This window comes from Pipra filicauda, unplaced genomic scaffold (assembly GCF_003945595.2).
Source record: "Pipra filicauda isolate LSUMZ 115617 unplaced genomic scaffold, ASM394559v2 scaffold98_size3848907_pilon, whole genome shotgun sequence".
Classification (NCBI taxonomy): domain Eukaryota; kingdom Metazoa; phylum Chordata; class Aves; order Passeriformes; family Pipridae; genus Pipra; species Pipra filicauda.
In genome coordinates this window covers 2141992-2164781 of record NW_024105186.1, presented here as the reverse complement: position 1 = coordinate 2164781, position 22790 = coordinate 2141992, and the positions used below count along the sequence as shown (strand labels likewise).

General features: G+C 38.2%; 2 protein-coding genes across 4 annotated transcripts; one reads left to right on the top strand and one right to left on the bottom strand.

Moving 5' to 3' along the window:
- Nucleotides 1-377: 377 nt before the first annotated feature.
- CAPN10 (calpain 10) lies at nt 378-15812 on the top strand. 3 transcript variants are annotated; one of them, XM_027750972.2, is made up of 14 exons: nt 378-444; nt 810-1017; nt 2353-2484; nt 2714-2910; nt 4317-4534; nt 5059-5200; nt 6717-6883; nt 7402-7685; nt 8150-8352; nt 8729-8984; nt 10034-10233; nt 11204-11249; nt 12640-12665; nt 13191-15812. In XM_027750972.2, the coding sequence occupies exons 2-14, from the start codon at nt 874-876 to the stop codon at nt 13192-13194; spliced, it is 2019 nt and encodes a 672-aa protein (XP_027606773.1). In that variant the 5' UTR covers nt 378-444; nt 810-873; the 3' UTR covers nt 13195-15812. The 3 variants fall into 3 exon arrangements, with proteins under 3 accessions (XP_027606773.1, XP_039233959.1, XP_039233960.1); XM_039378025.1 differs by having other exon boundaries at nt 404-427; nt 12640-15812; XM_039378026.1 differs by lacking the exon at nt 378-444 and adding an exon at nt 638-707 and having other exon boundaries at nt 12640-15812.
- Nucleotides 14670-22757, bottom strand: LOC114003717 (cytochrome P450 2J2-like). The gene is made up of 9 exons (XM_027750987.2): nt 22587-22757; nt 21271-21433; nt 20448-20597; nt 18888-19048; nt 17897-18070; nt 17530-17671; nt 16702-16889; nt 16123-16264; nt 14670-14848 (listed from the first exon to the last, which is right to left on the bottom strand). Exons 1-9 carry the CDS (start codon nt 22755-22757, stop codon nt 14670-14672), a joined length of 1470 nt encoding a protein of 489 aa, XP_027606788.1.
- Between the last annotated feature and the right edge of the window lie 33 nt (nt 22758-22790).

The following is a 22790-nucleotide window of genomic DNA, read 5'->3' as shown; positions in this document are numbered from 1 at the left end:
CATGGTGATAAAATATCTGAAAATGTGATCTTTGCCATTATGCCAGGGAAGCACTTGGTGAGGGGTCAGCAATTTCTCTGACAGCTTCTCTGTCACAGTCATCACGAAAACGGTGTTTGGCTTCATTTCCCTCCACCTGTAAGAGCAGTTCGGGTGACCACTGCGCTTTCCTTTCTCAGATAATGCTCCACGCAGGCAGTCTCCCGTCTCTCCCAGGAATTCCGGTACAGTGAATCTGAACAACGGGCTCGCGGATCCCGAGAACGCCCCTCACGGGGGGCGGAGCCAATGGGTGGTGTGTGGGACGTAACGCCCGCTGATTGGTCGGCTGTCCCGTCAGTCACCAGCGGGGTGGGCGGGGCCGCGGGCTGCGGCGTTGCCCGGTAACGGCCGCCCCGGGCAATGGCGGCGGCGGGGCCGCCCCGCGGTGAGGAGGAAGCGGGGGTGTGTGCGGGGGTGGCCGGGCTGAGAGATCCTGTGGGGACGGGGGGCTGCTGGGTGGGAGGAGGAGTGAGCAGAGGGGCCCTGCTGGGGCTGGGCTCGAGGAAAAGGGTGTTGGGGGGGAGCCCTGTGGGGAGGGTGTGTGCGGAACGGGGGGGAGGGGACGTAAATGGGTGTAGGTCTCCTCAGAGACCCCCTTTCTCTTCCAGCAGAGCCGTACAGCGTGGTATCGGGTGCTGGAACAACCAGCAATGTGGTGGTTCAAGGTGCTGCGTGTTAGAGCGAGAGGCTTTCTGTCCCTAAATAGCTGCGCCGTGCCTGTTTGTTTCCCTGTTGCAATTCCCCAGTAACACTCGTTTCTGTTGCAGGTTTGTGCCTGGCAATATAAAGACGTGGGAACTGCCGGCAAAGCTGCTTAGGATTGTGTTGAAAATGCTGGGAGAGAAAAAGCAATTAATGGTGAAAAGAGATCTCTACGCTGACCCCACGTTTCCGGCCAGTGATACCTCTATATTTTTTGATTATTGTACCCCACTTGCCCAGTTCAGAGGCGAGATATCTTGGTTGAGACCGAAGGTGAGTTTTAAGTATAAAGGGCTGTGATTTTAGCTGAACTGGGCTTTCAGGTAGTAAATACAAGTTAGCATTGAATGACTGCTTCTGGGTGTTTTTATTGTTTAGAAATATAGAAGGGATAAAACCAATGTATGTCAGTGTTAACAATACATAAGTTATAGTTTATAAGCCTGGGTGCTTTTTTGTAGGTTTAAATCCTCTTGTAGAGATTTTAAATTTCAGGCACTGGTAGAAGTTCAGATATTTTATTATAAATATGTTTTGTTATGCAAATAATGTGCATACCAAGTTAGAATACAGCATTACGTCACTCCCAAATTTTTCAATATGTTGCATAACTGCCTTGAAAACAAATAATTGGATTTTAGAATTTTTCAGAAGCGTATTGCTTTTTCTTGGTTGTTGATTTCTTTGATAACAAGAAAGAAACCTTTTTTAAGTTTATAACTTGTCATATGACTTGTGTTGCTTTTAAACTTTGAGCTGGGTTGCAGAGCAAGCTGTATGAGAGCTAAAAGCTTTAGAATGCTTTTTGGCAGTGCACTCGTTTTAAGTGAAGTATTTATGATACTGCCTTTGTGTCGAGGAGAAAAAAAGGCTATAAGAATGTAATGGAAGAAAAAAGTATGTTTTCTTCAGTTGTATTTTCTCCCGTTCATGTGGGGGTGGCTGTAGAACTGTGATAGAGCTGTTGGTTGTCAGGTGTAATTGGCAAAGAAATAACTTTACAGAGCCCAGTGTGTAGCTTTTGTACTTCACACCGTGATTGCTACTGGGAGCTGATCAGTTAATTTCCGTTTCTTGCAGTGTTTATACGTAAGAAGAACCATTTAAAAAATTCACTTTCAGATATGATTAAAAGTGTTCAGGACTTTACGTTTGAAAGTACCCCTCTTGCTACCAACTAATCTATTTTTATTTGCTCTAGGAAAGGTTTTTCCCTTAAACTTATTTTAAGATTTTTGTGACTTGGGGCGTGCAGTTCAATGTGAATGGCATCAGCTCTGTCACAGTTCATCATAACTCTAGAAAAGAACTGATGAGTTATGTTGTCTTTCACTTATTGCTGCTTCTGCTAAGGTTGCACCTGATGGTGACATCTGTATACTAAAATTCATGTGGGAACTTGATTTACATCACACAAAGTACCCGCGGTATAGCCACAAGACATTTATTTGTTATTGCTTGCTTAGGCTGTGTCTGGAAAGGAAATTTTCTAGAAGTAAAAATTCCCTTATTTTGTGAGAGGTCTCTGGAGCCCTCCCAGTCCCTGAAACACACTTCCTTAGAATATCATGCAGGATTTGGCTTTAACTCCTCTTCTTTTAATTTTAGGACATTTGTTCTTCTCCTCGGTTATTTTCAAACAACGTGCAGGACGTGCAAGTGAAACAAGGAATTTTGGGAGACTGTTGGTTCCTGTGTGCCTGTGTGGCTTTGCAGAAGAGTAAATACCTACTGAACAAGGTATGGAGAAGTTTTCTTCACCTAGTTGACATTTGTGTATTGTTCTGGAGTCCCAAACTGCCATGTGAGTATCGTTTTCATTATGCTCAGTGTTACTGGTTTTGTTGTCATATTTTTTCTGTGTTTACTACAAATGGTTGATATTCAGTATCCTTTAAACTGGCTTTATTTACAAAAAAAAAAAAAAATAAATTCATTGTTTGTCTTCACTTTGGCTTCTGGCCACTAGGTGATCCCTCCAGGTCAGCCCAGCTGGACAGATGAGTCCTACCAAGGCTGTTTCACCTGTCGGGTCTGGCAGTTTGGGCACTGGGTGGAAGTGACCATCGACGATCGCCTGCCTTGCCTTGGGGGTAAACTCTGCTTTTCCCAGTGTCAGACAGAGGATTTGTTTTGGCTTCCACTCTTGGAAAAAGCTTATGCAAAGTATGTGAACACTGTTATTGAGGAAAATAAAAATACAATACTTGTGCGTCCCTCCTACTTACTTAATTTACCTGACTGCTTTGGGCATAGATCTGTGTGTTGTTCAGTTGGTGGTCCCATCCTGGCTTGTGCAGAAGTTGCTCTTTAACTGTAGATCTGTAAAGTGTGTTTTTAGTTGCACACGAGGTAAGATAGCCTTAGGGAGAGAATTCTGATGAAAAGTAAGAGCTTTTTTCAGGATGCAAATTTTGTTTGTTAAGTCACTGTCCATTGGTCATCTAATTTATTAAAGGAAGATATTTTACTAGGAAAGATGAGAGCTCAATGAAAAGCAGAAAGCATGCAAATACTTTGGTGGAAAGCAACAGCATTATGTAAGTTTATGCTAGTTGAGGCTCTGGTTGTGTGAGTTTCACTGCTCTTTTGCCTAATTTGATAGTTTATTATTTTAAGAAGAAACAACCATAGCGTTAATGTGTTTGAAAATGCAGCTATTTTATGGTTTATGACACATCCATCGAAAAGCTGTCCAGGTGGACAAAGCAATTTGGAGACAAAAATGCACTGGTAAGATAGACATCTAATATCCAGAAGAACGTGGATGGAAGATTGTGTGGTTGCCAGCAGAGGGCAGAGAAAGACTTCAAGCATCAAGTAATTTATTCAACTGTAGGTATATTGAGCAGAAGTTGTAAAGCAGCAATGTCATGTTAAAGCTTCTCTATAGGTTTGAAATGTAATATTCTTGGTTTTCTGCTGCGATCTTATTGTTGAATCTTATAATTCTATTGTAGTCTTGATTTCTTTTGCTATTTTTTGCATTTGCTGCATCAGGTAAGGTAGTCTCTTGGCTTTCTTAGGTCGTTGAAGGAAGTGCTACTCTGCTTGTTTGTACAGAGTGAACAAAGAATAATTGAACAAGAGGAAGAAATGTTCTTTATTTATACAGAATGATCATGAAAGGTGATGTAGAAATTACTAGTACTAGACTATAGCAATTTTTACATAGGATGGAGGGAATTCTAATAAACTACCCATTAAACAGTGGAATATCTGATGGCTTACATATTCTTTAGATGTTGTATTCTGTATAAATAAAATAGTATATACTTTCTGTTGCCTGCTTTGAGCTTTGAGATATGAGGTAGGGTGCAGTCATAGTTGTGATTTAGGGTGGGGTTTGAAATTATGTAAGAACTGTGTTTCTTTAGTTCTGCTATCTGTACAAACTTTTTCTTGTTTTGTTTTTTTTGGTTTTTTTTGTTTTGTTTTGTTTTTTTGTTTGTTTTTTGTTTGGTTTTTTTGGTTTTTTGTTTGTTTTTTTGTTTTTGTTTTTGTTTTTGGTTTTTTTTTTGTTTTTGTTTTTGTTTGTTTTTTGTTTTTTGTTTTTTTGGTTTTTTTTCCAGAGTGCATGGATCTTATGAGCAGTTGTGGGCAGGACAGGTGGCTGATGCTTTGGTTGATCTGACTGGAGGAATTGCTGAAAGATGGACCCTGAAAGACCCTGGAAAAAACATGGAGAAAGAGAAGACTGGCATGGTTTTGGAGAAAGCAGTGTTTAGAAGATTAATGAATCTGAAGGAACAGTGTGTAATAAGCTGCTCAGTCCTCAATTCCAGACAAGGTAATATTAAATGTCTCTATTTAACAGGCTTCAAAGCACAAAGCAGCCAGCAAATGCAAGTGCCGATTCTAGTACCATGCCAATTTCACGGTGCAGTTTTATATAAGTTTGGAGAAATAAAGATTTAAGGATGTTACTGAGTTCAAGATGGAGGGTGGTTTTGAGGAGTGCTTTTTATATTAGATGCTAATACGGTTAGTTCTCAAAAACAAATGCACTCTCTACACACCCCTCAAAAAAGCTTCTCAAAACCAAGCTTAAAAACCCCAAAGAATTTCAGCGTAGTGAATTTGTAGGTATTTGAAATCAAGGAGTTAATAAGCTTTAAAATTTTATTTTATTTCTATATAGTCACAACTAACATGAGCTGTTTAGGGGGTTTTTTTTGTGCTGTTCTAATACAGATCTTAAAAAATTTTCTCTCTATCTTAAAATTGCTTTCTTTCACAGGATAGTTTAATGTAATTTTAAAATATGGAACAGGTTCTTTTGTTTATTTTCAAATGCTTTTTTTTCCTATTCAGGTGCAAGTGAACTAGGAGAATTTCATGCCTTTATTGTGATAGATACATTGAATCTTTTTGAAGTGTCAGGCAAGGAGATCTTCTTGCTACGAATTCGAAATCCTTGGGGGAGGCGGTGCTGGAAAGGGCCCTGGTGTGAGGGGTGAGTAGGTTTCTTTTCATTTGGAAAGTCCTTTGTGAAAGTTCTGAAGCACAGGAGCATTTCTGTGTGTTGCATAGGCAAACAACAAACACTGCTAATAGTCTGTAGTGGAGGAGAGAGACTGCAGTGCGTGTGCAGTCCTTTAGAAAGCTGGTAGTTCACACACCTCATTGGTTCTGGCTGGTAATTTTGATCTCCTAGTCCTAGTAATCTGAATTTTTTTACTACCTTTTTTGTTTATCAAATCATATATTCTCATGGAGATAAACTTAAGGTGATGGTTTATTTTCTGTTTCTGCTTTTTGTGGTGCTTTTTTGTTGTTCTGCAGTTGATCTAAGTATCTCTGATCATGTTTATGACTTGTAGTCACTCAGCTTTACTTGACTCTTCTCATGTAATCCTGGCTTAGTTGCAGAAAACCAAGAAAGGAGTATTTATGAAACAAAATTTAGCAGAATGAAGGATGCTTATGTTTGTTGCTTGTGTGTTGTCTTTTCTGTAGATTAGTATGAGTTGGAAGATTGGTATGAAGCTGGAACTGAATCCATAGAAAGTAAAAATAAAGAAGATATCTGTTAAAGAAGATGCAGAAATATGTGTAGCAGTTCATATAGCAAAGTAACAAGAATGAAAGGGCAGACTCCACTAGCTTATTTTGAAAAACATTAGCTTGTTTTGGCTCTACAAAAGAACATACAATTCTTGACCCAAGGAGCAAGTGTTCAGCATTAAAATAGGATAACAATATGATGATGTTAATAAACATTTTTATAGAATAGGCTTTTTTCCCCTGAGTTAAAAAAATGATTTCATTGTATTAATTGAGACTTCTGTAGATTTTTTTTATTTTTTTTTTGCCAGTGGTCTGTTTTAATTTCTTTGCCAAACAGTAAGCTGCCATGTAGTTGCAAGAGGACAGTGTTTTCTTGGGTGGTCTTAAAACCCTGTTTTATTCAAGTGCAAACCCGTTCTTTTTTGCTAGTGAAACAATGAAAAATACTGAAACTCCTACCTTTTAATGGCCCCTAAATAACGAGATGTTTAAATTCTTGGTTTATCATGACTTAGCCAGCAGATTCATGGGGATAACCAGCTGTTTTATACAAATGGCAGTTTTTGATGTACAGCATTAAAATTCTTTCAGAACAGTCACTGTGCAGCTTGTTTTACTTTTTTGCCACTGTTTTAACAATTGTTAAAAATCTTTATTTTGCTCTCACACATTGGGCTGTACTGACTGCTGTAAGTAAAGCACCTATTTCACCCAGAAATCTGTTGCTGTATCCAGTCTGGTGTCATGTTGTTTCTAGGTTTTCTTTAATATGCTGTGACTCAGACTTCCTATGGTCCCTCTCACTGACCATCAATGTGTGTGCAGAAATATTCAATGCAAGTATTTGACAATAAAGTGAGAAATCTCTTCTTACTGTCCTGCTCCATAAGATATTTGGTAGAACATTTTTGTGGAACTCCGTTGGGAAAAGGGTTAAATGCTAACTTTTTTCTTATGTGCAGTGGGCAAGGATGGAACCAGTTAGATCCAGTAGTTGCTTCAGAACTGCTCTCACAGATCCAAGAGGGAGAATTCTGGGTTGATGAAGAGGAATTTTTCAGGGAATTTGATGAGATTACCATGGGCTTTCCAGTCAATGAGGAAGGACGACTTCAGAGCCTCTATACAGGTGTGGTATTAGAAAACATCTTTCTCATGCAAATAACATTATGTCAATAGGAAGGACTGATTTGAATTGCAAATGGATCCAACTAGACCTTAATTTCTCAGTTTTTCCCTCTCCTTTAGACCCATAGGCCTTTTCTGTCTCTACTGGGAAGAACAGAAGGACAAGAGGAAATTTAAGCTTAGATGTTGCTCTGAAACCTCATTACTTGCTGGAGAGATTAGTGTTCTCTGTCTAGAAAGCTGTTGTTCTGAACATCCTTGTGATGTTTTGTTTTTAACTTGAGATTTCTAGAAACAGTTTCTTGTTGTAAAAATCATGTCATCAGTCTGCCATTACCAGTTGTGACATTAATTCTCATGCCTCTCAAATCTTGGTCATGAATTTCTGCTTAGAGAAAGTGTTAGGGCTGTTGACAGCATGTTTTCTTGGACTGGGGAATCTCTGCCATATATCTGTTGTATAAAATTAAGTAGACTCCCGTGTCTGAAATCTGCCCTGTGTTTTCCTTATTTTGTTAGAGAAAGTGCTGTATCACTCGCAGAATCTTTTTGGATCCTGGGTGAGAGGCCAGTCTGCTGGTGGCTGCCGTAACAACAGCAGCTTCCCTACCAACCCCAAGTTCTGGCTGAGAGTCTGTGAAACAAGTGAGGTGTGCATTGCTCTGCTGCAGAAACACAGGAAATACAGCACTGACTGGGCTGGAAGGATTCAAAATCCAACTCATTTAGCAGAGGAAAATCCATCTTTGACTGAAGGCATACAGGGGAAGAACTACCAGGCTGTGGGATTGCATGTCTGGAAGGTAATATGTGAATGACATTTTTCTTTTTGCAAATAGAAGTTTTAAAGCATTACTGAAACATTTGAGCAAAATCATTCATTTCCTGTGGCACTGATACAATTCAATGGGTCACATCTCTGATTTATGCTGGAATGGTTCTGTTTATCTCACAGTTACTGCCTGTAAAAACTATTAGTGGACTAGTACTTTCTTTTTATCACTGAGCACTTGAGATTGTTCTGAACTAGTGCATGACATTTCAGGCTGATTATTTGAAGACCATTCCTAAATTTACTCCTCCTGAATATTAACTCTTCCTAGTCCTCCTTGATGTTCAACTTATGTGCTGGTACTGCCCTCCTTGTTTCTTTTTGTAACTGTATTCATGTTTAAAAATGTTTTAAACAATACTTGATAATTTTTAGTTTTATTAGAAACTACTCGTTTTTCCTAAAACACCATGCATCATTATGCATCTGTTCTAGGTGGAGAAGAAACGATTTAACCTTCCAAAGACCCTCTCTGCTCCTCCAGTTGTAGGTACCATCTGCCATTCCTACGATAGAGAAGTCCATGTGTGCTGTGACCTTTCGCCTGGCTTTTATCTTGTTGTTCCCAGCACTTTTCTGAAGGATGCAGTAGGGAATTTCTTGCTTCGTGTATTTTCAACGGGAAGGATCTCTCTCAGGTAGGTTTAAAAGAAAACAGAACATTTCTTGTAGTTGTTGACATAAATACATGAAGTGTAGTACTAAGTGTGAACGTTTAAAATACTTCGAAGGGTTGTGTAGAGTGTCAGATAACAGCAATTTTTTGTCTTTGAATTCATGTAAGTAGTGCTCTAGTTCCTTATATTTGTCATGAAGCTGCTACTACCTCTTGTTGAAATGCCAGTCAGAGGTAGCCAGATGAGTAACATCTTGACTCTAAACTGCAGCTTAGTGCTGTATGCAGAGGCAAAATGTACTGTTGCAACGTGTTTAAAAGCTGTTCAGATTTTTTTATACTGTGGTACTACACAGGTTTTATACATTTTAGTTTCTTTTCTCTCTTACATTTGATAGTGAACTAAAGCCACCACCCACAGATGCTGCTCTCTGCGAAGAACTCCCAGCTGGTGAATGGGAGACAGTGCAGCTGCATGGATGCTGGAAAAATGGGCAAAGTGCTGGAGGTAGCAGGAACTTCCCCTCCTTCCATACCAATCCCTGCTTTCCCCTCTCCATTCCTGCAGGACCAGGAAAAAGCAGTGTGAAAGTTACCCTCCGTCAGCACTGCCAGGATAGCAAGTGTCGTCCAATAGGTTTCCATATTTTCCAGGTAAGGCTTCTGGTCAGTTGGATTGCTCATTTGCCAAGGGTGAAGGTAAAACTGTCATTTAGTTCAGGGCTCCTTGCACTTTGCAAGGGACTTGCTGCTTCTAGGAGAAACACAGGCTGATCCTGGGATGTAATGCCCTTGAAAGATACTGAATAACTACGTAGTTACATAGCGTAGTAACCAGATAATTGGTTCCACTGAATCCTTACAATGTTCTGAATTAGTTTTAGAAATTATGAACTCTTTTGAGGATTTGCAAAGAATTCTCAGTGTCCTGGTGATCGAGGGCCAGACATTTTGGTAATTAATCATGAAAGCTTACTTTCTTCATGTTTAATAATCACTTACTTGTCCATAGGCAAGTGATGTTGGATCAAAAGGACTGTGATATCCTGAAACAAAACGAGATATGATTTGGTATGGACAGATACAGGTTCTGCACTGGTGTGTGCCAGTGATCAGTTGCATAAATGTAACATGAGAAGCCGCTGGTTAGGTAACTATATTGCAAAGAAAGCCAGCTTTATTTCTAGAAAACATGCTTCAAAAAAGGTGTTGCTTAAGTGAAAAGTCTGGAGTTGAGCATTAGAAGTGATCACAAAGCTTCAAATATACAATATATGAAGAAAGATTAGCATTTTTTATGCCTTTAGGAGGCTGAGGTGAAGTCTAATATGAATTTTTAGTACAGGAAAGGCCACTAGAATGAGTAAGGACATGGTATGTTCACCAAATTCATGAGGTGAAAAATAAGTGCATTAGGATACTTATGCAGGGAAGAGTGAGGTTAGACAACAGAGAAAGCTTTAGAGCTGTGTGAGTAGTGGGTTGCATAAATTGTCTATAAACATGCTTGGAATGATTCATCTGTGTTTAATACTACCATCTGGGTTTTCTGGAAGCCTTCCCATCTTTCTCTCTAGCTCTGTACAGGAAAGTGAGTATCTGGAGTGCAATAGAGATAGACCATACCATGCTGTGGTGTCCTAGGAATTAAACATTGTGAAATCTAAAATAGATAAAAAGTAGGCACGTATTCTTTTTTGCAGGTGCCTAACAGCAGCTGGAAACCACAAACTACTTCTTTTCTCCACCTGGAGCCACTGGTGAGCTGTGTTCCTCATTGCTATTCACAGGAAGTGAGCCGACTCTGCAGGCTTCCTGCAGGACGCTATGTCATTATACCTTCTACGTACTTGCCCAATACAGAAGGCAATTTTACAGTGGTCATAGCAACCAAAATAGACAGGTAAAGTTATGTTGTCTTCTATTTGCATTTCTAGTCTTTTTCATTCATGTATTACAGGATGTTTGAATCATAGAATCAACCAGTTTGGAAAAGACCTCTGAGTTCATCAAGTCCAACCCTTGATCCAACACTGCTGGTCCAACCAGACCATGGCACTGATTCCACATCCAGTCTCATCTTAAAATCCTCCAGGGATGGTGAATCCACCACCTCCCTGGGCAGCTCATTCCTGTGTCTGATTACTCTCTCTGTAAAAAAGTTCTTCCAAATATTCAATCTAAACCTCCCCTGGCACAGTTTAAGACCGTGCCCTCTTGTCCTACTGCTGGTTGCCTGGGAGAAGAGACCGACGCCCACCTGACTACAACCTCCTGTCAGGTAGTTGTAGAGAGTGATGAGGTCTCCCCTGAGCCTCCTCTTCTCCAGGCTGGAAACAATAACTGTAGTAATGTGTTCTCACTTGATGCAAATTTTTTTAAAAGTCTTGGGTTTGCTCTTGTGTGTTTACATGCTCTGCTTATCACTTTGATTATGTTGGAAGAATGACTAAAAAAATTTAAGTATTTGTTAAATCTTCTTGCATCACTTGCTGAATAAATGGTGTCTAGTGCAGGAGAAGATGGCACTAAAGCAACTAATTACCAACTATATGTGGATGTTAGGAGTTATGCTGAAATTTATCTGAGCTTTTTAATAATCAGGGTTATTTTTGAGAAAATGCGATGAGTAGCCAGCCTTACTCCAGGTAGTTCCTCCCGATGTGAATAACAACAGGTCTGCATCTGAGTTTGTAGCTTCCATAAGATTGCAGTAAGATTCCATAGAATTGCATCAAGATTCCATAAGGGAAAGGACGTGGAACAAAGCCTGATATAACTGTCTTCTCTTTTGGAAGTGGGATAAATAATTGGTATTTACAAGATTCCTCAATGCTTTGTGCAAAAATAAGTGTGGTTTGGGTTTTCAACAGGAAGCGCATTCAAAGCCAGGAGACACTTGGACAAGTATTGCAAGAGGTAAGTGACACATTTTGATGGATATATTTTGATATATTCATTCCTGGTGTCACCACAGATCTGCTTGCTTTAATTATATATCGTATCCTTCCTCCGTCTGATTGGCTTTGATACTGATTTGGTATCCTACGTATTGTGATTTTGAAATTTAATGGCATTATAGTGTTGTAAAGACTTAAGAAAGCACAGCAAAAAGAGAAGATCAAACAGGCAATTCAAATATTAGCTTTCACCACTCTAGAGTTTAGGTTTTTTATTTGTTTCCTTACAACCAGCCCATATAGCATCCTAACATTGTAATCCTTCCTGGTGTGCAAGCTGTTCTGATCAAGTTCATGCCAGCTATTTCATACTTGGGCTTTGTGTTTTACTTGATTAGATAGACATGTAGTATTGAAGGGTTGTTTGTGAATGCTGAGTAACTAATACAGTATGTGGAGAGGAGAACTTTGAATGTATTTTAACAATTGTTTAAAGATACCTGATTTGAATGGTGGATCAAAGCATGCCTTTGATAATACTCTGCTTATTAGTTGGAATAAGACCATCTAGATACTTGGGTCTTTCCTTTTGAGGTTTAAACAAAACAAAAATTGTAGGAAAAACTCTTCACCCACAGTTAGAACTGGCTTACTCATTTTCTTAGTCTGGGTCATGTTGACCAATTGTTACATTTTGTCCTTAAAACCGCAAAACCAGTATGGATTTTGTGTGCTTCCCAAAAATGATCACAGACCTGTGTGTACTTTCCACATGGTTCTTTTTATTTTAGTATTTAGGAGCTGAAGTATGTAATGAAAGTCCTTTTTTTGCTGTTGTTTTGGAAATAAAACATTGCAAGGCCATTATATCAGAAGGAATCTATTGCAAGATATGTTTCTTGTATTCCTTGAAAATGGAATCAAGGGAACAAACAGTTCAGATTATTAAGGACTTGAAAGCTTCAAGAATCTGGAAATTGCAGTTTTAGTTTTAATATCAGTGGCAGAAATTAATGTCTGAATCTAATCTTCAACAGCATGGGCTTTTCTAAAGACTGGACTTTAGAAATCATTCCATGCTTTCGGGGGTTTAACTCCTCAGTGAGGCAGACTGCCTAGATCCCTCAGGGGTAGGGCTAGTGATTTCTAAGGGATATATAACAACAGCAGAGCTGAATGTCAGTGTATTTTTCTAGAAGTTTGACTGTGTTTTCTCATTAGTGAAGTGATGGGATTTATGAGTAAGATTTTTTTTAAACAACGTTTCACAGGAAAAGCTTGCATTTTGTCCTTAATTTCTAAGTAGTTCTTGTTTCTGATTCACTTTAAATCCTTATGAATTCCTTCTTGACAAAAAAAAAAAGGCTCATGAAATAGCTTTTTTTTCTGTATTGCTCGTTTTCTTATAGGTTTCCTTTACAACTGTGATGAAAAGGTAACCTGGAATTCTCACACTGTCATTTCAAGAAACATCGGAAAGCCAAGGGATGCCTCACCTCTTGCTGTTCTTGGTTTTAAATGAAATAACAGGAAGATGCCCTTAGCCCAGCTGTTTTTCACTGGTACCAGCTGTCAGGCCTAAGATGACTTCTTAGTAAAAATACCTCCTTTAATCATGTACACTCTGAATATTTGTTCTTCCCCTGTTTTTAGAACGAGAATTGTACAGCAAATTATAACGTACCTCAGTTCTTCAGAAATACAGGTGAAGAATATGTGCATGTTTTGACCCAAGCTACAGTTTTGGAAGAAACACATGTGCAATGCCAGGTTGGATGGAGCCCTGAGCAACCTGGTCTGGTGGAAGGTTTGAACAAGATGATGTTTAAGGTCCCCTGCAACTACAACCATTCTATGATTACAAAGTAGTATTTTGTGGAAAAAAGTTATCAGCCTGACAGAATAAATTCAGGTGACTAAAGGGGTAAACATGGAGAAAAAACTGGAGTCTTTTTTTCAGGTAGGACATACCTCAAGAACCATCAAAATACACTGGAGTAAAGAAAGTCCAGGCTTGTATCTGACACTGCCAGTCCTGCTGCTGAGCACTTTACCTCGGGCCCTTTATGGAACCATGCAAATGGTGTGTTGAAAGGAGAGATTTTTTTGGTGAGTTTTTCTTTAATGAGCACCAGAAAGGAAGAAGATAGGACTTGAAAACTTTTGAACTATCCTGTCAGACTGCTTTTGTAAATCTGTAAGGATGTGTTTTATGCAAGATCTGCCCTCACTGTAAGAAATATCAAGTTTAAGAGATTTTTCTTAATTTATGATTGAAAGTATTTCTTATTCAAGCAGGATTTTTTAAATGTTATATTTTCCTCAATAAAAATAAAGTAAAATGGCTTTTATTAAAATGTCAGTGATGTTGAGTTTGCATTTGTTCTGCGGTAGCAAACTTTACAATGTGTTAGAAACCTGGAGTGTTCACCAAATGGAAGGGAATATGTTTATAAATATTGAAAATTGGAAATATTTGAGAGGAGAATCAAGTCTTCCATTAGTTTTATGTGTGAGAAATATGTAATATTCTACTTCCGCTTTTGACTATATCCTGCCATAATTTATGCTGGCTCCTGTTGAACTTTGAAAACTGAAAGCTTTTAGGATGCTTGCAGCTGAATTTTAAATGCTCAAAACCTTCCACATCTGTTTATGTGGAGAAAGAAGAAAACACCCTGAGTAATAAATCAGTACCGTACATGCTTTAACAAATGTTGACATTTTCATTTATTTTCTTGAAAGGCTGGTCCTTTTCACATAGGAAATTATTGGATCATACCATAGTATTTATAAACAGAAGAAGGAATGTTTCATGAAAGCACAGGGACTCGAGTTGTGATAACATAGGAATTGGATACTGAGGAAGTAAAAACAGGTGTAAGGATTTCTAAATGGACCGTGGTAATGAGAGGCCCCATTCTGGAGTCATCTGTGCCTGTGTGAAGTTTATGCTACACTACATAATGCTTATTAGGAGTGTGAAAGGAAAAGGAGTCAACAACTAAGTGTGTGTCCTCTGTTACCTTCTGCAAGAAGATGTAAGAAAAGACCTGTGAACTCAGAGGAGTAACAGCTTACTGAAAATTTTAAGAGTGTGATACCTGACAGAGCACATATGCAGGAAACTGCTTGATACAGTTCACTTCTCTAAAATCCTACATCTAATTCATTGCTACTGTGAGTGTGAAAATACATTTTTTTTCTGAAATGTATTATTGTGTACTTGTATATGCCTAAGACACAATTATATGAGCTCTGGCAAACTTATTTAAAAAAGTTGAGTATTCGAGGTCAGACCTCCTGAACAAGAACACTTGATTAATTTGCTGTACTGAGCTACCTATATTTGAATGCAATTGAGATAGTGGTGTGTATTTTTAAAGGATCTGCAGTTATTGACAGGTTGAAGTCCCTCTGCATTGTAGTATGTTGCAGACTAGCGTGGAATAGCACAGAGTTTATATGGATGAGGCTGCAGTATTGCACCCAAAACATACTCTGAACTGATTTCCTTTACTCCCTCAGGGAGCTGGAATGTAAATGCCCGAAGGAGGTTGGTAAAGAAGATGAACAGTTCAATTCGTGCCATCTGTTCCCCCAAACATACACGGTGCCCTGCAGACAGAAAACATAAAGAGTTAGTTGTATAAAGTTCTGTAAAAGGACTTCACACAAAATTCTACTGAGTTCCATAAATTCTTTTTCCTCTCTAAGGGCAGAAGATGCTTTTGGAGGTGGGGGAAACATTTAACTGAGAAACTCTGTGTCAGGTGTTTCATTTGGTGTTTTAATTGGTTTTGTTTGGGGTTTTTTTTCCACCCCTGGAGCATGTATAAGATCCTCCCTTTTCATTTTTGCTACTTGTTCTGTGAGAACCACAAATTGCTTCTCTGTTAAGCGAGATTTTAAAAAGTTTCATATACTTGAGAGTCTTATCTTTGGTTGTTGAGGAGGGAGGGCTGGAGCATTGCAAGATGCAGTTCTGAAGCCAAGGAGAGGGATGTAATCAGGCTTTCTTCGACAGAAATTCAGAAGGGTATACTGGGTCCATGTAGCCCACGATCTCTAACGCTGTCAGGAACAGATCTGTGAGCTAAGGGAGTGAAACGTACAGTGGCGTGTGTGGGGATGTATAGACTCAGTGACTCATTTTGGCACGTTGTTTTCACAGTATATGTCATGATATCTATCTATTCCAGACTAAAAAAAACCAAAAAACAGATATTCAGGATATATAAATACTCAAATTATGTAAACAGAAAACAACCAAGGCAAGTTAAAAATGAAATCTTCCTATGCCTGGCTTGAAATGGTAGTCCAAATTAGGTGTCTTGATTGATGTGAACTACGGGTATTTGGTGAGTGCAGGAGGTAAGATGCTATGTACCTGTTTTACAAAGATGAATTTAGGATTTATGGGCAATTTAGGCACCTGATGCTAGACTATAACTGTAGGATTTGGGAGGGCGAGGTTTGGTTTCCTGCTTTATCAGACGTTTCTCTGTATATTTTGAAAAATCGTATGCTTTTATCACTGGCCTTTCTGTCTATAAGGTGAAAATAAATCAATTTTCTGATTTGAGGGTGTTACCTTGATTTGACACATCAAGAACTAAGAAGCTCAGATACCCTTACAGTAGGAGTTGTACATATGCCAAGGAGAGCACTGTGTCTCCTGGCCATACTCATCCTCTCTTTGAATGCATCAAAATTACAAAATGCAAGACAACATTTGTAGCTCTTACAGAGCAGAAAACCTGACTTTAAATCTTTGTACCAAATACATTTTTATAAAGGCATGTTTTTAAAATTTTAGAACTTAGAAATAGCGTTTCTAATCTTGCTCTACAAGACACAGAAAACAGGAATATTCAAGGTCAGAGCGTTACCTGCTGAGAAAGGTAAGAATGCCTCTTTGTTTACAAAGTTGCCATCCAAATCAAGGAAATGATCTGGGTTGAACTTCCAGGGGGTTGCCCAGTGCTCAGAGTCATACACCACAGAGTGCAGATTTGGCAATACAAGTGTGCCCTGTAAGAAGCAGCAGAGTTTATATTTTTCATGTATGATTTTTTTTTTTTATTTTCCTTCTCTCTAATAGATAGTTTGCCATCCTGTGACTGCAGCCTCGTGTTTGGATTCAACTTGGCCTTTTTACAAGTGCACATCCCCTTGTACCTTCTCTTTGTCATAACCTTTTGCATGTTTGTTATCTTCTGTCAGTACTACTGAAGTGTTTTCGTGTCTAAGATGGAGTGGAGCTTGGATTGTTTTATGTGCTTGCCAGGGTAATCATAACACCTTCCTGTTTGGTTTTTGCACTCTTCACACTTTGTGTCTGTGACATGTTGCCACATTCTCTGCGAAGTTAGGAACTGTAGAAGCTCATGTCGTATAAATACTGAATATTAATAGCTCAAAGCTTTAAGAAACATGGACAACGTGGACAGAAACATGAAACTCTGTACCTTTTTTATGTGGAAGCCCAGCAGAGTCGTACTCCTCACGCATTGTCGGGGGACCCCGACAGAGGTAACGTTGCTGTACCGCAGAGCCTCGTGAATCACCGCGTTGGTGTACGGCAGCTTCTTACGGTCCTCATAGCTGATGGGATGGGAGGGTTCCACAACATCATCTATCTCTCTCTGAACCTTTTCTGCAGAGAGAGAAATGAAAATACTTAAACTATTTTTCCCCTCCTTTTTTTATCCTGCAGGTTTTTGCATGAGAATGTCCAGGACCGGGGAAATAAAAGAAATTACGTTGCTATGAAATACATTGGCAGGTGGTTTGACTGCTGTATTGGTTTCAGTTGATCAAGGAAGTGCATATCCCTAAAGCACAGGATGACACATCCTACTTGGTGATGAGTGTAATACAGTTCTATGTTTCAAAAAAAAGATTAAAGTTTGAAATTACAGATGTAATTTATGTTATGTTTTTAAATACGCATCGGACCAGGTATCTTTTAAAAGCTTTTCCGCTTTGAAGGTTAGGAGGGGGCTAGATTGCGTGTGAAATGTCTCTAACTTGTTATTCTGTCTTGCCAACCCCTCTTCTATGAGATAAAACAGTGGCTACCACCAATTTTTTGTAGTGTTGCTGGTGAACTGGAGGGGAAAGCACCTGTTTGTTTTCTTTATTAACTTTCCATTTTCCAAATCTCAGTTGTTGATGTTCTGCCATTCATATTCCTATTTAAGGGTTATTTTGATGTATTGCAAGTGATTGAGCTAACACTTATAATGTTCATTATGATGTTGACTGCAATTCTCTCTGATAATGATTTTGCTCACCTTGTATTTCTGGATGTTGTACCATATAGAGCAATGCCCAGAGAAGGGTGGTGCTTGTTGTTTCTGTCCCTCCCAGCAAAAGATCAACCACGGTCTGAACCATATTGTCTTTATTGAACGTAGAAGTAGGGTCATCTTTGGTCTGTAGGGTATATTCACAAGAAGACTATGAAGTGGATGATTTTATACATTTCATCAGTCATGTAGAAATTGTCATTGTTTAATAAAAACAGTGAGCAGCCCACCAGAACAGACATCTTCAGTGCTACACAAATAAAGTGTGCACTTGAAAGTTCCGTGGCAGTTACTGGAACCAAGTGTTTGTAGTAGGCATTGAGGCCAAGGAGGGTGATAAACAGATACTTACTTTTATTATTTGAGCTAGGTAGAAGTCAATGAGATGCTGTGGATCACCTGCCTTCTCTCTCTCATGGGCCTGGACCTCCTTCATGACTAAACTGTGCATGAAGTCGTTGTATGCAAACACTTTCTGATGAGGCCCTGGGAGACGGTGCATAAGCCATGGGAAAGCATCATACAGCTGTGGTTGTAGACAGAAAGAAAGGAATGTGAGGTCTTTTAAACTGAATTCTGATTTCCTGATGAGTCTGTGAAGTCACTGCATCACATGGGAACGTGATTATATTTTGCTTTTTGGATGAATACCCAAAATGCATCAGAGGTTCTGAAAATTGGTGAATTGGAGTAATTGAGGGCTGAATCTGACTCACAGACAGATTTTCTCAGTCTTGATTTTTTTAACAGTAATTTTTTTGAGACAACTCTTTATGGAGAACCTGATAATGTTATAGAAAGTCAGTTGCCAAAATCTGCACAACAAAAGCAATAGGTAGGCTTCTAAGAACCTAAAAATATTATTCTTGATGTGGTGAGATTGTAACCTGTATTTTATAGGAAGCTCAGAATAACTCAGGTCTTGGTGGTAATATGAATTATATGAGAAGCAAGATACATTCTCACAAGAACAGGACTTTGAAGCCTTAGTTCTTATTAACTGCAATTCTGTATTCGCAAGACTGAACAAAAATTAAATTTTAGAAATTGCTTTCATTTTAAGAATTGTGAATCATACATACCAACTATTCTGTAAATGATTACTTGTTGGAAATCTGTGAAAACCAGTGATGTCCTAAAATTTAAATTCTAGATCATGTGATTTATAGACATGAAGGATTATAAGGCAGTAGTGACATATACAAGGTATATATTCATTTATTACTTCACGATGGCTCACGGAGCTGTGGTGTGGAGACGTTTGGGAACAATCATTACATTGTTTTGACTTGTCAAGTGCAAATGCACTTAAAGGAATAAGAACAAGAAAATCAAATTCTTACCCTGCCCCAGATAGTAGCTTGAAAGTAGATCACAAAATAAATAGCTTTGATAAGTTTCCTGAAAGATTCATCCTCACTGGAGAAGCGATGACCGAAAACAACAGCACAAATTATATTTGCAATGGCATGGACGATGGAAGTGTGGGGGTCGAAAGGTTTGCCTGTGAATACAGGAAGTACTGTGAGTACTTCTGAATAGAATACAGCAAAAGAAATGAGGAAGACTTTTTTTTAATGGTAAAAATAATAGGGGATCAAACTACTTTTAGATAAATTTCACACAAGTGAACCCTGGTTTAATACATATTAACTGCATGAATTGTAAATGCAGGGAATCTTAATTTTCAATCTGCTCTTTATTCTTGTAAAATACAGTGATTATTAGTTTTGAGAAGACAAACATTAATTCTCCTTTCCCTTCTTTGACTTGGGGTCTGAATTGTGTGGAAACACAAGCAATTAATTAGAACATATGCCTTCAAATCTGGAGGCAGATATTTAAGTTTGGTAATTAAAAAACAAAACAAACATTCCCCCTCCTCCAAAAAACAGAAAAAAAAATACTTTATAGTTTTATTTTCTTAGTCATGTTGAAATGACTTATCTCCTTTTGGTTTTCAAGTAACAGCTTGACAATTCAACCATATATATATATATTTTCCCACAAACTGAAAAGGCAAAGCTCATGTGATGGGATGGAAAATGGCTCCCATTAAAAAGTAATAAATCCAGAAATCGTAAACTTAAGTACATATTTCATTGGCAGATACAACCTTTGAATTATACTCCTATGGAAATACATCCCTGACTTCAGGCTTTTGGTCATTCTTGGAAAGACTAAATACATTTATTGAGTTTAAAATTGGGGAAGGGATTGCATGGAAGGTAAGGATTTGGGCTGTACGGGGACTTGGAGTAGATGGTTTTTAATCTCCTACATTTGAAAGATGTGTGAATATGTTGCTCTTGGAAGAGAGAGGGGCCTGGTCCGAGGAGAGTTGGGGAGAGACCTCAGGCAACCTCTCTGTGTTTTCACATCAGTATAGAACACAATGTGGGTGAGGGATTTGGCTGCTCAGAATATTTATATTTGATTGCTTTATTTTGGCATCTTGCTAGAATTCTATTGGTTTCTATTTCATCCAAACCTAAAAAAAAAATTTTATTGGGCAACTGAATGATACATTCCTTGTGTTGGGGTTCTTTCTCTGCCAAATCCTAAAAGTCTGCTGTCCTAAAATGACTCGCAGCAGGTCACACATTGTGTATTTTATGGAGGAAAACATAGGATTTTTCTACACTCCTTGAATGTAAGAATTGCTACCAGCTGTCCCCAAGACTGTGTTGATAACAAATATTTAACTAACCTTATTTTAAAAAACAATTTTATATTGCCCACTGTGCAGACAAAACATCTTTTGCAAAGAATGCAGTCAAGCCAGTAAAAGTCCTACTAGTATGAAAAATATCTATATTATTTATAAAAATGTATCATGAAACTTTTACCACCCCTAATATTTCAGAAAAAAGTTCTAAGTGTTCTTGTTCTAATGAATTTACCTTTTGTGTTTGCAAAGATGTCCACAAGGCGACAGGCCTCTGTTTGAATTTGATGCTCCAAATTGTTCTTTCCGAGTGCCAGGCTTCTTACAATTGTCATGACAAAGCGTCTCTGTTGCTTCCAGGTGTGGCCACTTGTCAGGAAAATACCTGGAGAACACAGAAACATTCATTTCATTGCTGGGAAAGGAAATCCTTTCACTGCAGGAGGCAAAATCAGATTTAGGTGAGGTTATATTTCACCAGCAAGATACCACAATTTTAGATTCTGAGTTTTAGTCTGTAACTGAGGATTTTATGACTCCCAGCTGCTCATAAATGTGACCCTGCAAACTGAGTGGTAGTGAGTTTTGGGAAGGACAGAACAGCTTTCTCTCTATGAACAGTTTTCTGTTTTAGAAGTTATACAATTGAAGGGCAACTTCTCCAGGCAAATATTCCTTTGGATCTGTTGGGAAGGAAAAAGGTCAGTGGCATGCTTTATAAGAGAGGAAATTTTGGGGTTTTTTTTCCCTTCCTTAACATACTTAGCTCTGCATGGAACCTTTTTGCAATGAAAGCCCAGTTGTGCCCTTGTTAAAAAACAAAACAAACATTCCCTCTCCTCCAAAAAACAGAAAAAAATACTTTATAGTTTTATTTTCTTAGTCATGTTGAAATGACTTATTTCCTTTTGGTTTTCAAGTAACAGCTTGAAAATTCAACCATATGTATATATTTATATATATATAAATACATAAACTGATGTGTGAGTGTATGCACAGAAAAGCATCTTTCTTCTTTACACCTTGTTCCTATTTCAGTCTGGTGTAACACCCTGTACCTTTCTCGCCCATCATATCCCTGTAGAATGGGGTGAGAGGTCTTCCAGAAACTTCCTCTGAGTGGGTGACAAGGCCATCTTTTACTGCTTTGTATCCATTCAGTACAACCATAGGTGTCTGTCCCATCCACAGCGTGTAGATGTTTCCGTAGATGTTGGTTAACTGAAGAGTTAATAACAGGAAATTAGGAACTATAAACCAGGGAAAGCATACACTCAAGTACTGATTTATTCAAGAGTTTTCTGTAGTTGTTACTAAACCCATTTGCCTATATTGAATTGGAAATATTTATCCTTCTGTTACTAATGTGCTTTGGGAACAGAAGATAATTGTTCTTTGTGCAATAGATATTAAGGATATCCCTCAGAAGAACACCTCTGAAAACTTCACAGAAAGAGAAACTGCAGGTTTGCTCTGTTAGCTCTGAGTCAAAGAACAAATGAAAACAGGCAAAATCCCAGAGCTTTTCTGTTTATTTCATTAATGAACCAATTATATATTATTATTATATATTATATATTATATGTTATATGTTATATATTATAAATATTATATATATTATATATATTATATATATTATATGTATAATTATATAGTATATGTATAATTATATATTATTATATATTTCCTGCCTCTAATTTCCAAAGAAAACAAAAAAAAACTTTTTTTGCATTCTTTTCTGAGCTTCCACATGATTTTTCTTATTTTTCTTTATTCTCTTTTGTCAGACCATGATTGTATTTTTCCTTGAAACAGTTTGAAGCAGGTTCCTTACTTTTTAAAAAAAGTTTTAAATGGTTTATGAAGCAGCCATGCTGTAAACATAACAGCAATCAGATTTTCCTGCTTTGTTTTAGTAATCTGTTTAGTACAGACAAGTCTTTTTGCTCTACAAATAAGAGAAAAAAGAGTCCATTTAGAATATATGTTTAGTCTTCTAGAGGAGATGGGACCACTTGTGGCCTGGAGATGTTCCAGTGACATTGGTATCATGCAAAGGAAGGTCTGCTAGAGGTGACTTACAGGGCTGGATATCAGCATAGAAACAGAATGAAGCTGTCAATGAAATAGCATTCTATGACAGTGCTTGTGATAATGCAACCAAAAGAGTGAGAAAATAACAAGGAGTAAAGTTATTGTAGTGTTTATTATTCAGAAATATTTTTAATAATGCAGGGTCCTTGAGTCTTTGAAATTGGCTAATAATCAAGCTTGAGGTTTAAAAAAAATAACAATTTAGAATGTTCCTATGCAATGCACAATGTAAGTTAAAATAGATTCAGGCTGATTTTCAACCGTAGAGATAAATAAATACCTTAGTGAGAGTTTCTCGACGAAGTTTGAAGTCCAGCAGCCACAAATTTCCAATGATGGGGAGAGGAACTGGTCCTGGAGGAAGCTGGGTACACATCCATTGCAGCTTTAGGAACTGCAAAATCAGGAGACATACTACTAGAGCCATACAGATCTCAGAAATCCCCAACATCTTGTCAAAATTGTAACTTCTCCCTGGGTTTTG